This window comes from Pteropus medius, unplaced genomic scaffold (genome assembly GCF_902729225.1).
Source record: "Pteropus medius unplaced genomic scaffold, Ma_sr-lr_union100, whole genome shotgun sequence".
Taxonomy (NCBI): Eukaryota; Metazoa; Chordata; class Mammalia; order Chiroptera; family Pteropodidae; genus Pteropus; species Pteropus medius.
In genome coordinates this window covers 2,299,128-2,317,541 of record NW_024356336.1, presented here as the reverse complement: position 1 = coordinate 2,317,541, position 18,414 = coordinate 2,299,128, and the positions used below count along the sequence as shown (strand labels likewise).

At 38.2% G+C, this 18,414-nt stretch overlaps 1 protein-coding gene across 2 annotated transcripts in view; it reads right to left on the bottom strand.

Annotated features, from left to right (window-relative positions):
- GRK3 (G protein-coupled receptor kinase 3) overlaps nt 1–18,414 on the bottom strand; it is a 120,649-nt gene that overhangs the window by 92,931 nt on the left and 9,304 nt on the right. For both annotated transcript variants that reach the window (XM_039861994.1, XM_039861995.1), the window contains one exon: nt 7,249–7,325. In XM_039861994.1, the coding sequence (XP_039717928.1) occupies nt 7,249–7,325 (77 nt within the window). Of the gene's footprint in view, nt 1–7,248; nt 7,326–18,414 lie in introns of those variants that run through there.

Genomic DNA, 18,414 nt, shown 5'->3' with positions numbered 1-18,414 from the left:
CATCGAAGAAGATATATGAATAGCTAATTGGCACAAACATGTTTAATACCATTAACTGTTAGGGAAATCAAATCAAGACCACAATGAAGGACCACTTCTTAGCCGCTAGAACGCTACAATCAAAAAGACAAACAACAGCAAGTGTTGATGAGGCTATGGCAAACCTCGAACTCTCATACACTGACGGTGAGAATGTAAAATAGTACAGCCACTTGGGAAAACAATTAGTAATTTCTTTAAAAGTTAAACATGAACTTACCACCCAATCCAGCAATCCCACTCCTACTTATATACTCAAGAGAAATGAAAACGTATGTCCCCATTTGTACATGAAGGTCCACAGCAGCATCGCTCGTAATAGACACATAGTGGGAATCCAACTGTCCATCAACTGGTAAATGGATAAATGAAATGTGGTCTATCCCTATAATGGAATATTAATCAGCAGTAAAAGAGAATGAAGGATTGGCACACCCATCAACAAGGGTGAATCTCCAAAACGTTATATAAATGAAAGAAATCAGATGCAAGACTATAGTCTACCTACTGTAACGTGCCATTCATATGAAATGTTCAGGAAAGAAAAATTACTACAGAGACAGAAAGCAGAGTAATGGTTGCCTGGAGCTGGGATGGGAACAAGAGGTTTCTTTGAGGCATGGAAATGTTTTAAAATTGGAGTGTGGTGGTGGTGGTTGCAGAACTCTGTAAATTTACTAAAACTCATCAAATCATAACTCATCAAATTATAACTTACAATGGATGAATCTTATGGCATGTGATACCATACCTGAATAAAGCTGTTTTTTAAAAAGTAAAAACTGCAAAGTTTTATTTTGACCCAAAATCACAGTTCAGACACCAATATTATTTCACACAAATCCAAACAGATTACTATTCAAACTCTGGATTAGGCTCTGCAGTCAGTGTTATAAAATAAAATGTCTTCCATGGCAGTATGTGATGTACTATTACATTAACCATGACGGAGAGTAACATTTGCATACCTCACGAATTAAATATCTATTTTGGAGTCTCCTCAATAAGAAACAGCCTCCTCTAATAGGGGAGGGTATGCTGACAGAGAACCTAAGGAGATCGTCGAAAGGCAGATGGAATTTATCAAATGCTATGTGCCTCACTTGTATTTGATAAAATTATCATTTCAAAATATATTATGGGAGAAAATTCTAACAAAATTATCTTAAAATGCACTGACAAGTGCATTTTACTATTTAATAACCAGTATCCCTTTAAAGCCATTCTTTCAATGAGCCAAACCAAGAACATTGTGTCAGTATCTAAACGTGTAAATTTTACTGATAGCAAATAAGGAATCTGATAACCATTAAGACATAATTTCTATGTAAGAATGAGAATAAAAGCAGCCGTCTCTCTTTTAATCGGAAAATTGGCAATTAAAAACAAAGAATCAAGCGTCTATCTCACTGTATTTTCTATTGTACTTGTCTATTGCTGTATAATAAATCGCCACAAACTCAGTGACTTATAAACACCACCCATTTTTTATCTCACAGTTCTGCAGCTCAGAAGTCCAGGTGGGCTCCTTCCGGTTTTCTACTTAGGGTCTCACGAGGCCAAAATCAAGGTGTTGGCAAGCTGGGTTCTTATCTAGAGGCTTCAGGGAGAAACCTGCTCCCAAACTCATTCAGGTTGTTAGCAGAATTCAGTTCCTGTGGTTGTAGGACTAAGGTCCCTGTTTCCTTGCTGCCTGTTGGGGAGGGGTCACTCTCAGCTCCTAGAAGTCACCCACATTCCTTCTCATGTACATGCTTCCCTCTACATGCAAAGCCAGCAACAGTGCACGTAAATCTCTCCTGTGCCTTCAATCTCTGACTTCCTCTTCCACTACCAGCCTGAGGAAATCCTTTGTTGGTGTGAGTAGATGAAGCCCACCAAGATCATAACCGAAATTATATCTGCAAAAACTCTTTTAGCAGTAACGCCAGGAGGTGAAGGTCACGGGGGTCGGTTTAGAATTCTTCCAATCACACCTGCCTTTCCTACATAAATTAAATTTAAAGGCAACTGAATAGCTCCAGTTGATGAGTAGAAGTAATAAATGTGGAAGGAACAGCATAATTAGAAAACTCACCACTTTGCAACTCTCTAATATTTTATAACTGATTTATTTAGGCGAAGATTACCAGTGAAAAAGAAACAAACGGCAGATGACAGCTTAATGAGGAACCTGAAAGCTGACCATGCCTGAGTGACACCTACATTTAGTGTTCCTCTGAATACAAAGTACACAGCACCACCTGTGAAGGACTCCTGCCAAAAAAGTCAAACCTAAATGTAATCAAGCAGAAGAGCTAACTCTCAGTTTACAGGAAATACAGGAAACAGAAGTACAATTCATATTATGCCATGAAGAAGCAAACAGAAAAGCCCAGAATGTGAGACATTCTACAATACAGCTGGCCCAGTTTCTACAATAAGTCAGTTACCAAGGGCAGGGGGTTGGTGGCAGGGGAAAGGACTTGTTCTAGATTAAAAGAGACATTATTACCAATAACAATATAAAACAATATTTGAATTCTGATTCAAATAGACCAAGAAGAAAAGGCATTTTAATGAGAAAAATCTAAATATAGACAATACTCAGTATTAGAGTATCCTAAGAATCATCAAATTTTCATTGGTTGGAATAAAGGTATTGAGGCTGCATAAGAAAACATGCGTATTTTTTTAGAAATGCATATAGGATTGAGTTGATATGAGGGGTTTGCTAATTGCTTTTTTTTTTTTTCAGCAACCACAAAAAGAGGAGGAGATGGACAAAAAAAGGATAGCAAAATGTTGAAAAATATTCACTCTGGGTGATGTATACGTATGGGGGTTCATTTTTCTAGCCCATTTTTATGTACGACAAAAAATTTCTATAATAAACGACTTAAGAGCTTTCATTCATTGAGCATCTGCTAAGAACCAATCCCAGTGTCAAGGGCTTCGAAAACATTTCCTGCTGAATCCTCACAACAGCCTTATGAAGTAGCTACTATTATTATCCCCACTTTTAGAGATAAGAAAAGTAATGAAATAACAACCAGTTCGGGGTGTAGCCAACAGGTCTGACAGTCACCCGTTATCTCAGCACAGCTCCAGAGGCCAAGGAAATGAAAGATTTCTACTTTTTTTTATGTCACAAAAATATTTTTACAAATTGGCAACAGCATATGCTGGAGGGCGACCCCCAAACTCTGTAGTAACCATTGGCAGGGGGATGCTGGTTAGGAATGGGAAGAGAGAAACGGAGTTGATAGGCAGGTGGATAGACGGTGAAACACAAACAAGAAGACCACAGAAAAGCCACAAGGGGTAACAAAGACATCAACGATACAGTAACATATGGAGCTGGTCATGGAAAGAGGCACATGAAAGAGATGGGAGAGACAAAGCGGGAAAGGACAGTACTAACACGGGGAGAGAAACCTGGAGAGTCAGATAAATTTCCTCCCACCACGGTCTACCTTCCATCCTTCCCCAATCCCTAATGCTAGCCAGAAAATGAGAATGCCACAGAGCAAAAAGAGGGACCAGACAGACAAGCGCTAGACATATGAAATATACAGCTATGTCAAAACATAATTATAGGTTTGTGTCCAGCTGTTTACCGTGTGCTCTCTCCCCAACTCCATCCCCAATCGGTCACTGTTCTTCTCTATGACCTTCCAAGTGCAAACTTAGCTTCTCCTGACCAGCTCCAAACTCACAAATCGCAAGGAAAGGAAGAAATTATTTAAACAATTTTTTGTGGGGTTTTTTTTTAACAGTTTAATTGAGATAAAATTCAGACCATCAGTGTCCAGTGAAGGAGCCCTTGGAGAAGAATCTGTGTGGCTGATGCTCAGGGTCAAGGGTCATATTAATGCCATTAGGTGCTCAGAACAAAGGCTCCTAAAGTCAAGGGTCTGGTAAGGTTTTCAACAAAGCAATGAGAAGGACACGTCTGGGGAGCTGCATGTGTGCTGGGGTGATGGCAGACAGGAAAAGGGTTACAGAAGGGAGAACAAGGAGCAGAAAACACCAACGGGAGAAAGAATCTTCAATACATTTCAGAAAGTGGAGTGAGAGCTGCAAAGGAGAGCAAGTTTGTCACCATCTACCAGTAAATCCTCATCACGACGAACCACATGCACAAATTATATGTTAAAAATACCTTCCATTCATAGCAGCATTACTCCCAATCACTAAAAAGAAGCACTAAAAAGCAGAAGCAACCCAAATGTCCATCAACAGATGAATAGGTAAACTAAATGTGGCACATCCATAAAATGTAATATTTTCAGGCATAAAAAGGAATGAAGTCCTAATAAAGTGCCACATAAAACATGGGTAAACCTTAAAAATATTATGTTGAGAGAAGCTAGATGCAAAAGGCCACACACTGTGAGATTCCATTTATTTGGAGTGTCCGACATAAGCAAATCCGTAGAGGCAGAAGTTAGATTAGTGGTATCCAAGGGCTGGATGAGGGGAAGAGTAGGGAGTGACTGTTAATGGGTGTCGGCTGGGGGGTGGGGGGGCGGTGTTAAAATGATTTAAAATGAGACTGTGGTAATGGTTGCACAATCCTGTAAATATACTAAAAACCACTAACCATATACATTAAATAGATAAATAAATGTTATGCTATGTAAAATCTATCTGAATATATTTTTAAAAATTAAAAATTTTACAAAACACCAATTCATAAAGATCTATGCATCCCTATGTTCACAGCAGTGTTATTCACAATAGCCAACATATGGAAGCAACCTAAGTGCTTATCAATGCACAATTGGATAAAAAAAAATAATGGTACATATACATGATGAAATATTACTCAACCATAAAAAAATGAAATCTTACCATTTGCAACAACATGGATGGACCTAGAGGGTATTATGCTGAGTAAAATAAGTCAGACAGAGAAAGACAAATACCAGATGATTTCACTTATGTGTGTAACATAGAAGGAACGAAAAGAAATGAACAAACTCAACAAAAATAGACTCACAGATACAGAGGACAAAATGGTGACTGCCAGAGGGGAAGTGGGTTGGGGTGCTAGGTGAAAAATGTGAAGGGATGAGGAAGTACAGATTAGTAGTTACAGAACAGTCACAAGGATGTAGAGTACAGCACAGGGAATACAGTCAATATTATTGTAATGGCTGTATGTAGTGCTAGCTGGGTGCTAATCGGGGGATCACCTCAGAAATTATATAAATGTCTAACCATTGTACTGTATACCTGAAATGAATATAATTTTTAAAATAACAAAACCAAAAAAATTATTAAAATATAAATTTTATAGAGAAAAAAATTTAAAATGTAAATTTTTAAATTTTTTACTGTAAGAAAATAAACTTTAAAATTTTTTTTAAATGATGCCTTTTTTCCCATCCTTCTCAAAAATACAGTGTTTCTCTTAAGCAGAGGAGAGCATTTATATAGATGGCAGTTAACCAAACACCATGAAAACAATGAGAAGCAGCAATAAAAATGAGATAAAACCAAACTCTTTTAACTGATCTCTTCTTCAGCCAAATCCTGATAAGATGAAATATGTCTACGTGGCTAAGGTCCTTTCACACACTGTCCTCAGAGCATAGACAGTCCACCCTCATCTGCTGCTCCAGATCACGTCAGCCACCTTCCCACCAGCTTGTTTCATGCGTTATCACCAAAGCTATGCCCACTGAAGGTAATAGCCTGGCTAATTTTTATAGACTACGTAAAAATTGGCTGACAAAAATCCAGACTTTTTATACTGCTTTCTGCTTTATTTGAACAAAAAAGAGCCATCATCACTCTTTCTAAAAAATCTATCCAGTTCTTACCAGGTGACCTTCTACAGTATACTTTATGTTCACTGCTTCCTTCCCAACAGTCTTTTAAGAATTACCAGAGCAGAGAAGAACTATGGATCAGGACAAGCCACTTCACCGAGCTCCTAACCTGTAAATGAAGGGGCAACCCTGAATTATCTCTAAGAATACCTCAGTCTCAGATGGGTCTGACTGTGTCTATGAATCATGTAAACAAAACCGAATGCAGAATTAGAGTTCCAGCAAACTTTAGTAAGACTTTAAATCCTTGAAATTTCAATCAAGTCATTTCCTCCAGTATAAAATAACTTAAAAACTTAAGACCCAGTTCCTCAGCAAACCTTATCTGAATATCTGTGGGAGACAAGTAAGGTGCGAAGAAAGGAAAGAAGCATCCCACTCTCTAATATTCGGCTCTGCAAAGTTCATGTAAAAACCCTAGAATTACCTGTTTATCACCTCACGATGAGCACATTAACAATATAGCCAGCTGGCAGGACAAGTGATGAATCCTACCCTAATTGAGAAACAAATATTATTTTGGAAATTTCTGGACAGCAGGAACTGATTTGGGAGAATGGGGGGAAAAAACTATTTCGACTACAGCTCTTATCTAACTTGACTGACAGTCACCTCTAAACAAACTGCCAGCCTTTCAGGGGGCAGGTAAGAACATAACACCTCATTTCTTCATCGGCCTTGAAACTCCACACCAAAGCAACTCCTGTTCAGCCCTAATTTCTCTAGCACTGACTGTGGTGGCCTCAGCGCACTCCTTCAGAACCACACGTCTGCACTGGCCAGGACCAGCACTGGCCCGGGGTGGGCATTGCCAGTGAGAGGTGGGTCCTTGACTTCTGTGTACACAGTGGGGGAGTCCTGGTGACCTGCTAGGTAAAGACTCTGAATGGGGCCATAAGAATGAGAGTAAGTGATGTGGAACTGACTCTAATGAACGGCATACAAAACCCATAAACCCAGAACACCCCAAAGCAAGTAATCCAGCCCCGAACTTTGGAAGGAGATGAACAACCACAGGAGCTGGATAAGGTTTATGAAGACAAGGCCAGTTCTCTGTGATCATGGAAGGTACGACAGCAGTGAGAGAAGCTGAGGACCTCAGAGGCTGAGGAACTCAGAGACAGCTTCTTTCTAACCCTTTGATTCTGGCAACCTCCCAAACTGCCTTAAAACCTCTAATCAAACTAGTCTGTTCCCCACTGGCTTATTAACATGATGTATCTCTAAGAATATAAGTAATTATTAAGCATCTGATTAATTACACGAAATCTCCTTCATTCCCAGCTTGAGCTATAAAGCTTATAAAACATTGGAGCCACATTTATACATTACTGTACTGTCACCCAATGTCACAAAGTTACAGTATGCCAAATGAAGAAGCATGACTTACCAATTTTCTGACTGAAAATCTTGTCAAAGGTTATTTCATTCCTCTCCTCAAGATACTTCTGCATCACACTCCGGATACTAAAAGAGAAGAGTGACACGTTTTTAACAATTACAGCCTGTGCCATGAGAACCACCTTTAGAATGGAAAATACATGGATGTCTTAACTCAAGGGTATTGGTTTGACAAGAGACCACCCTCTTAAGACATCCATGACTGCACGAATGGCTAGTCTGACTGAAAGCTGGGAACATCACAGCTCTAGCCATTATTCTCTCCTGCAGTTCAGGGCTGACCTTTCATGTAGAGACTCGTCTACAAAAAATAACTTAAAAACTTGGGGAAAGTTCACCCTTAACACCGCTTTCCAAAATATGCACAAGCGTGCATGCACACACACGACAAATTCTGCTCATCGGTTAATGAGCTTCTTTCTAAAACAAAAGCTAAAGCTCCCTGGATATATAATTAATATTTTTTAAAAATCAGATTTCTACACATTAATAATAAATTACAAGAAAACATAATTAGAAGGAAGATTTCATTTACAATAAAATAAAAAACATTAAATGCCTTGAAATAAATCTTTCAAAATATGCACGGGAACTTTACAGGGAAAATTACAAATTGATCGATGAAATGGAATACAGAGCACATATGCTGACCCGTACATACATGGAATGTTGATATATAATAGAAGTAGCAAGATAGAAAAATCTAGGAGGGATTATTCAATAAGTGAACCCCAAAAGTGATTATCCAAATGAAAAAGGTAGAAATTGAATCTATCATCCATTGACGAGCCACAATTTGGCATTACCCTTTTTTAAAACTTATATTATAATAAAACTAATTAATTGAGGTATAATTTATGTAGAATTAAATACATATTTAAGTGTATTGTTAAATGAATTTTTCACGTATAACTACCATCCTGATCAAGATATCAAAAATTTCTATCACCTCAATTGCAATTAATCTCCAGGCAACTATTGATCTTCTTTCTCTTAATTCAGATTACTTGCTCCAGTTCTAGAATTTTATGTAAATAAAAAACATACACTACAATGTCCTTTGCGTCTGGCTTTTTTAACTCAGCAAAACCAAGCTCCATCCATATTGTTGTGTGCATAAGTATTTAGCTCTTTATTGCCATTGTATGTCATTGTATTCTACTATTTGTTTATCCATTCATCTGTTGATAGACATATGGGTTGTTTCCACTTTGGGGCTATTATGAATAAAGCCACTTTAAATATTTGTGTGAAAGTCTTTTTATGGACACGTGTTTTCATTTTTCATGGGTAAATATCTAGAAGTGGAATTGTTGGCCATATGGAAAATTATATTTAACATTATGAAAAAGTACTGAACTACATCCCAAACTGGCTGTACAATGTTACATTCCCACCAACAATGGATGAAGTTCCACGTGCTCCGCATCCCTTGCCAAGACTTTGGTTATTGGTCTTTTTAGTTTTTAGCCACTCTCTTGGGAGTGTAGTGGCATCTCGTATTGACTTGTATATGAATGTGCATTTCCCTAATGAATAATGATGTTGAGCATGTTTGGACATGATTATTGGAATGTGTACATCTTCTTTTGTAAGGCGTGCCATGAAATCTTTTGCCTACCTTTCGATTGAGTTGTCTTATTACTCAGCTATAAAATTTCTTTAATAGCCTGGAAACAAGTCCTATGTCAGAATATGTGATAATAATATTTACTCCCAGTCTGCACTTCGTGTCTTCATTTTCTTCATAAAGTCTTTCTAAGAGCAGAAGTATTTAGTTGATGGTTCCAATTGACTGATTTCTCTTTCTGGTGGACAGCCTGTGCTAAGAAATCTTTTACATCCCAAGGCCATGAAGATTTTAACCTGTATTTTCCTTTAGAAATTTTAAAGTTTTAGCTTCTATGTTTATTTAGGTCTAAGATCCATTTCAGGTTAATTTTTGTGCATGATACAAGGTAAGCTCAAGGTTCTTTTTTTCCTTGTAATACCCAATTGTTCCAATAGCATTTGTTGAAAAAAAAACAACAACAACAACAACAATCCTTTCTCCATTGAATTATCTTGACATCTTTGTTGATTCAACACTAAACATGGGTAGGTCTATGTTTAGACTGTCCCACTGCACTGATCTATATGCCTATCCTTACATAATACTATATTGTCTTGATTGCCATAGGTTTATAGTAAGTCTTGAAATCAGGTAACCTAAGTCTTCCAACTTCATTTTGTTGCTTTTGTTTTTGTTCTTTGGCTATCCTAGATTCTCTGCATTTCCATGTCGATTTTTTAAATCGGCATGGAAATTTCATTCCAGAAAAAGTCTGCTGGGGCTTTGATTGGGATTGTGTTGAATCTATACATCAATTTTGAGAAAATTAACCTCGTAAAAATATTAAGTATACCAGCAGTCCCCAACCTTTTTGGCACCAGGGAAAGGTGCCCCTATGAGAATCTAATGCTTGATGATCCGAGGTGGAGCTGAGGTGGTGATGCTAGTGCTGGGGAGCAGCTACAAATACAGATGAAGCTTTGCTCGCTTGCCTGCAGCTCACCTCCTGCTGTGTGACCCGGTTCCTAACAGGCCAAGGACCAGTTCCAGTCTGCGGCCCAAGGGCTGGGGACCCCTAAGGTATACAATACATAAATATTACATATTTCTCCATTTATCTAGGTCTCCCTTAATTTCTCTTATCAATATTTTGTAGCTTTCAGTATAAAAGTCCTGTCTTTTTCTTGTAATAGTTTTTCTCTGGTTTTGGTATCAGGATAACTGATTCATAAAATCATATGGGAATTATTCCTTTCTCCTCCCTTTATTTTCTGAAAGAGTTGGTGTAAGACAGTATTAATTCTTCCTTAAATGTTTGCTAGAACTCACTGGTGAAGCCATCTGAGCCTAGAATTTTCTTTGTGGGAAGGTTTTATATTACAAATGCCATTTCTTTCATAGATATAGGGCTATTCATACTTTCTATTCTATTTCTTCTTGTATTAGTTTTGATAACTTGTATATTTTAAGAAATTTGTACATTTCTAAGTTGCCGAATGGACTTCAAAATAATTTTTCTAAGTAAACAAGCCAGATGCAGTGGGGCGGCGGGGCATAGTGTTTGATTACAAAGAGGCAGTAGCAAACTCTGGGAGATGATATATGTGGTAAATAAAAAATATCTATCTATATTTGGTCTTTGTCTTGGTTCTTGGCATAGAGCTCTTAAAACTCTTGGAATTTTCTTAGTCGTAGGAGCGTTTTATTCACAAGGAGCCTTTTTCAACCATACCTGAGTTTATGCTAATGAGGTGACTCCTGGGCCCCTAGACAGCTTCAAGATAAGGCTGGTTACCAGAGGAACCACCATGTGATTGAAGGGTTAGAACTTTCAGCCCCACCATCTCAGGGAGGCTGGAGATTGAGTTCAATCACCAATAGTCAATGATTTAATCAATCATGCCTATAAAATGAAACTGTGATAAAGATTCTAGAACAATGAGGTCTGAAGAATTTCCATGTTGGTGAGCCCAACGATGTACTAAGAAGGGGATGCTCCTGGACAGAGGAAGGAAGCTCGGTGCTCCTTCCCCACAGACCTGGCCCTGTGTAACAACCATTTCCAAGTTCCTCAGTTGTATCCTTTACAATGAAAAGAATCACACTATTCACCAGACACGCATAATAGAACTACATTATCTAAAGTCTCAATAAAAACTTTACCACTAGGTTCAAAATCACCAAACTCTGCCAGGTAGACTCTGAAGAGGTCTATAAAAGTATTTGGTACAATTTAATGTCAACTCTTCTGAAGTTTCCTGGGTTCACCAGATCTTTGGCAGAAATGTCTTGCATGTAATTTGCATAGCATTAAGCAATTCAGCATGAGACAACCTACATTCAGAAGATCACAACCCAATTAATCAAAACATGAATTCCTCTGTGTTTTTCCTACAATATTTTGACAATCCACATCATGTTTTTAATGCCTTTTTCTTTGCAATATATTACCTGATATTCAAATAGCATTAAACGTACTTAAATTTCACTGGCCAAAAATAATCATCGTCACACACGAAAGTCATCCCCAAATAGATGCAATCTGAAGGATGAACGAATTTATGGGCTCATCAGGTTATCTAATCAAAGCTACTAAAACTTCGTGATCTAAACCTTCCCTTCAAACTGGCTGCCGTGATCATTTTAGAATCCACTCATCTTTTTATCAAAATACTTTTGAATCAGCAATGATACGTAAGCAGCTTTGTTCTACCACTAGGTTGTCTGTGTAAAATAAGCACTAGGGGAGGGAGCGACGACGACCTGGAGCATCTAACCTCCTGGTTTCCAAGAGCAATTTTTCATGTAATTATCTCATTTTAGAGATTCCAACGGTATCTCATTTGGCCCCAAATCCAAACTCTTTAGCATGTTATAGGGAGCATGTCCGAAGGGGCCCCAACCCACCTCGTCAACCACATCCTGCCACCAACTTTCTCACATAGGAGCCACACTTGATTTTTTCACTGCTCAATAATTCTGTAAATGCTATTCCCTCTAGCGCCTCCTTTTACATGAAAAACTCCTACACATCATTCAGGATCCACGTCAGGGTCACCAACACTAGGATGCCTTCCCCAGCTCTTACAGAGGTTAAGTCCTCTCACTTCAGGTTCTACTCCATGTCAAATATACTGTCCTATCAGTTCCCACAATACATTGTAAATACACATATTTTATATATATATACATATACACACACACACACACACACAAACACATAGTGTGTGTATATGTGTATGTATATGTATATATATATACATTTATATATGTACTATACACATAAATGTATATCGTATGTATATATATATCAGATGTCAGTTGGGACAGAAAGAATAACCCAGAACCCTGGAATGAACTGGGTCCCAATGATCAATACCAGTTTTACTCAGTGACCGTAAATTACAGAAAAAGGAAGAAAGAAAGTCCACTTCTAAGTGAAAAGTTTCAGTATAAAGCTGCACAGAATGAAGGTCTTCTAGAAGCCAACCACCCGCACAATTTTCTACTTAACCAAGAAGTACTTCCCGTCTAAAAGCACAAAATCATGTTGGTGTACTGGGTTGGGGTTTACACTGATTAATACATATCTGAAACCTGAAAACATTTAATCATTCATTCAAAATATATACTGCGTTCTTTCTATGAACCAGACACTGTGCATGACACTAGGAATACACAGCAAGTCTTATCCAGTCTCTGCCCTGAAGAAGCCCATGTCTAGAGGGGTGACGGTAAACAGGAAACCTCAATACAATGTGACAAGGATGCTTCAACAGGGGTAACTGCAGGGGGCTATAGTGTCCCATTCAATGTGGCTGAACTGCAGAACCTGAGGGGCCATCAGCAAAGATGAAGTGAGAGAGAAAGCAATGGGCCCACTCATGAAGGCTCTTGTAAGTCATGCCGGCCTGTGCCAAATAACAGAACAAAATGGACAAAAGACAGCAGAATTTTTTTTTAAACAGAGAATGACAGCCCACAAATAATCTACACCTTTGGACTCACCTATCTCTAACTCTGTAGAAAGACTAAATTACTACCCACAAGATTAATATCCAGCTTGTCAAGGCCTACTTAAAGCAAACATTTCCTTTCCAATGACAGACAGATGAGATTTTCTTTCTACAACGGGCAAAAATGCTGACTCATTGGATGCAAATCGCCATACTTCCTCCCCACACCAGAGTACAGGCCTCTTGCCCCCAACTCCTCCCTAAGACAACATGAACCAGTCAGAAACTCAGTAAATGAGCACTGTTAGGCAAACAGATTTACAAACTAAAATATGCACCATACAATATTGTCCAATGAAATTTTCCTACGATTTGTCTTTTAAGTTGATATATATTATCTTTTGTCACATAAAACTTTTCATTTGTGTCATATACCTATTAATCTTCTTTATGGTTTCCAGGTTTTGGGTTTGCTTGGGAGAGGCCAGAATAATAAAAAATATACTCTCATGTTTTTCTATTTGTAATATTTTATAATTATCTCATTAAACACTCTGGAGTTTATTTTTGTATACAATGTGGAGGGACTGCGACTTTATTTGATGGCCGGCTATCGCACACCATCCTTTCCCCCCAGACTTAAAATGCCACCTTTATTCACAAACCAAATTCAAATTTTATTTATGAATATAGACATATGCACATGACTTTGCATGCTGTGCCACTATGTGTCTCTCTATGCCTGTACCAACACCTCACTGTTTTAACTGCTACAGCAATGTTTTATATTTGGTAGAGAAGATACCCATTATTTTACTTCTTTAAAATCTTAATGATTATATTTGCCCATTTTTCTCTTCTAGATGGAGGATCAGCTTGCCAGGTTCTTTAAAATTCACGTTTGGTTCCTGATTGGGGTTGCCTTGGATTTATGAATTAATTTGAAGAGAACTGATATCCTCCCAGTATTGAGTCTTCCTATCTAGAAATACCTTGTAGCTCTCCCTGTATCCAGGTTTTCTTTGATTTCTCTTAATGAAGTGTTGTTTTTCTTCATACTGGTCTAGTTGGTAATTAGTTAGCAAGCTCTGGTTTAGAGCAACACATTAGAAAACACTTATTTTAAAGAAATTATTCTGAAATGTCTTGGCAAATTAATAATCAAATAATTTAAAAACAGAAAGTTGTTAGAATAATTTAGTGAGACTTACATTGCATGGAAAGTATGTTTGGAGGATAAGTCATCTTAAATAGCATGCGTTATTCTTTTTTTCTGCTAAATTTAAACGACAGAGCTATGATTTAATAGATATCCATGACTGAGTGAGGTTCAGTGAAGTCTTTTGTACTCGGAGTAAATGCATATAATTTTCTAAAGTTTCATGTCTTACTACGCTTTTTCTCTTGTACAGCTTTCTTGCATCTTTTGTTTTTTCTTCAACTTTCTATGATAAGCGTTCAGGGCAAGAGGTTGTAAATCTGTTTACACTACTTAGATTAGTCAGGACTCACTGGTTGCAAATAAAAACTCTACCTCCATCTTTTTAATCGGTGTCTATTTTTGAGTCATCTGATGCAGTTTCCAAAAGTACATATCCTCCTCCCTTCGGTCAAGTTATTTGAGCTGCAATACGTTTTGCATTTGTGTACGAAGCTGTCGCAGGAATTTGTATTCTAAGTCACCAGTGCTCTTACATATGACATTGGGACAACTGAGGTTTTCATCAGCCCTGCAAGAATATAGTTGTGACCCTCACGCCTACCAACTACTCTATTGTTTTTAAAAACGGTTATAAAAATTTTTAGACATGCAAAAGACCACAGCATAATAAACCCCTATAACCATCATTCAGCATCTCATAGCAGTTGTCAAGATTTTAGTTTGCTACTTTTATCCTTTCCCCTACTTTTCTTCCATGTTTAAAAGCATTTTAAAAGCAAATCTCGAACTGCATGTCATTTTACCCTTACTACTTACTTCCGTTTGCATTTCTAAAAATTGTGGACATTTTCCTTACATTTTCCTTCCACTGCCACTTCTCAACACACCCCTGGAAATAATAGTAATTCTGAAGATCTAATACCCAGTTCCTATTATCTTATTTTGTACAGCTGGTGGGTTTGAATCAGGATCTGATCGAGATCACATAGTCATCAGATTGCTACATCCTTAAATCTGCTTTAATCTAGAGCGCTCACCACTACCAGCTTTTTATCTTCAGACCAGCAACTAACTAAGGAAACCAAGACAGCAGTCTCAAAGGATGTCTCCCATTCCAGATTTATCTGCTTCCTTGTTTGTTCCTCTATCTCCATATTTCCTGTGAGCGGAAAGTGACCTCTAAAGACTTGATTTCTTTTGGGGCCAGAAACACTAGATGGTCTTGGTACTCTACAATGCCTCACCTAAGGAGGCACATAGTTATTTCTTCCTACTGATGTGAAAATTACTTAGAAAATTCAGTTGGAGATAGGCTGATCTCTCCTTTTAAAATTCCCCCATAAACATGTCATTTAGTGGTTTCACACACTGATGATCTTTGCCTAAACCAATTGAGTTGCAAAATCACTTATATAATTCCATCATTCCTTCCACATTCATTTGCTGTCTTCTGAAAAGAATTATCCCCTATCAACTAGGCCTTTTTGGTTACCCTAAAATGTAGTTATTACAGGAAAGGCAAGAAAAGTGCTGAATTCTTTACCTTTTTGATTGCCACTATTCAGAGACAGAGTTGGTATGGTGATCAAAAAGAAGTTTCGTTTTCCTCTGTTTGTTCGGGGTCCTCTTCTATGGATAGCATGGGTACATTAGTTTCCTATTGCTGCTATAACATTTTACTGCAAACGTGGAGGCTTGAAACAGAAATGTATTATCTTACAGATGTGTAGGCCAGAAGCCTGAAGTGGGTCTGGATGGACTAACATCAAAGTGCCAGCAGGGCTGTGTTCCTAGGGGAGGCTCTGGGGAGCCTCCATCTCCTTACCCTTGCAAGCTTCTAGAAGTCGCCCACATTCCTTGGCCCATGGCCCCCATTCTATCCTCAAAGCCAGTGCTGGCAGGTCGACTCCTTATGCTGTGTCACTCTGACACTGGCTCTCCTGCCTTCCTTGCAATATACTGGGCCCATCCAGATAACCCAGGATCATCTCTTAAAGTCATCATGTTAGCTGCCTTAATTCCATCTGCAACCTTAATACCCTCTTGCCATGTAACAACATATTCACAAGTTCTAGAGATTAGGGCATGGACATTTTAGGGGGCCATTACTCTGCCAACCACAAGGGTTTGAACAGATCCAGAGTACTTTAGTCAATTGCAGCCATATTCTTTTGATGCTCAAATTGTCCTGCCTTTAGCCAGGGGAACTTCTTCTTCCAGCCTCTGTATTTGTAAGTATGGTGCCCACCCCAGCTCTTGGATAGCTCCTTTGCTTTCCGACACAGCAGAGAACAAAGGTTCTAGGCTTATCTCGCCCAGCCCCTGCACACACCTAGAGTCAGATGTCGTTGCTGCAATGGAACTACAGTTATTTCTCAGCTTTTCCATGGTTGGAGCTAATAAATACATATATTTGAAAAGAAAAAAAAAATCACGAATTTAAAATGACTTTCCAATTCAAATTTCACCTTACAGAGTTTTTAACTTAGCTTTTGTCTTATACTTATGTATCTCTTCATTTATGTCAAATCTTAATTCTTATTATCCAGCTGTACCTAAATGGTCTATATGAAATAATTTTAAACTAACAAGAACATTAGGACTTCTGAATGCAGCTCTATTTATCCTTCAAAATATAGAGGACAATTTGGCATCATCTAGCAAAATATAAAATGTCCCTTTTTTAATTACTTCTAAGATCTATTCCATAGAAAGATACACACAGACACAGATACACAGGTACAATAGCACTTGTGATTATAAACACAGGGTTAGGTATATAACGGTTTTATGGCATATCATGCAGCAGTTCAAATAACTGAGATTCATCGATACATCACTAGCAAGGCAAAGCTGAACACATACCACGAGGTGAAGAAGGAGAGTGGTAAATAAGCTCGTTCATATGTTCCTGTCAAACTGAACTCCACCCCAATGATCTCAATCACCTTTCCGTGTAAAGGTTAAATATGTAAACTGTTTCATTAATTTTCTATCACAACTTAGAATTTACCACTAACAACATTATCAAGTTTAACATAAAAAATCCTTTTTGTATGTAGAGTCACTGACAAGTATGTTCAAGCCAAGGAGACCCATTTACTTAGTGACAGGGAGAGAGAAGAATTTTAATTGTGTTTTTTAAGATGATAAGGGTGCATGTGAAATTACAAAAAGATGTTTGGGGTAAGAAAATATTAAGAACCTTTGACATGTAGCTTTTCTCAATTTATAACTTTGCCATCATTATTGACAACTATTCTATTATCAAACATGAAATTTATGACATCTGATCTTTTACGGAATTATCCACATATTTACCAGTGTCTCCAGTGAAATTATATGTAAGCTACTGGAACACATCATCAGATCCCTGCAGTGGATAACCTTTACTGAATGAAGACAATGAATTTTCAAACTGTGTTTGAATTTGAAAATGTCTGAAATTGACAATGTTCCTCTATCCAAATCTAAGAATCTTCTCTAAGATGATTTACATGGCAAAGACAGTCTGTAGGTGTCTATTAAAATGCTCAGAATGTGGACTGAGGCTCAACTGTGCCCTTTGATATCAATATGACCTTGAGCAATGAGCTTCTCTCTGAACCTGAACTTCCTCTTTCTGATAAGTATTATAGAGCTGTTTCCAAGAATCTGAAAATAAGAAAAAAGTTTGCCCTGAGAAAAAAAATTTAAATCAATACATAACACAAAGGCCAGAAAAATGTCAAAGGCTCTAGGGCAGGCTAGCCTTGGCTGTGGCTTCAGTTTCATCAAATCCAGTGGAGGCCCTGCCACGGCCACCAGTGAGAGCAGGAACCATGGAAATACGGAAGGACAAGTCAGCCCAGGAGCCACTCACTGTCAGAGAATTCAAGTATCCCACATGCAGCATAAAGCCACTCCATGGAGCAAGGACTTGATCCCAGATACTGGAGCAGACCACCCAGAGGCCAGACCTTTCTGACCCACCCAATTATGGGCCTGTGCCAGTTGTGTCACCTTCTGCGGGCCACTCTACTTCCAGGGGACAACTCACAGTATAGAATGCTCTGGTTACCTAGACTTTGGGCAGCTAGCTCCTGGGAGAGTTAGTGTTGAGTGTAAAGTAGCAAATTTGACATTCTAGTTACAGTTTGGTTTTCCAGATAATCTCCTATGTGAGTTAATGAGGTTTAGGGAGTGGGAGTTTCTAGCTTCATGGATTTTCAAAGGGTCTTTAATTTTAAAATAAGAAGCATCTAAGAAGACAAATGTGAATCTAAGCATCTAAGAAAACTGACATTGATTTCACAATAAGAGACAGAGAGATGCTAGGTACAGTGAGAAAATATAGTTTCTGAGGCTGAAGGGCAGAGGGTCACCCCAGGAGCACAGAGGAGACACCAGTGTCTAAGGAGAGAGCCTGTTTTCCCCCTAAATAGGCAAAATATACCTCTCAGCATCTCCATATGGACATGTCTGCAGTAACATTTCTTCCTTTTT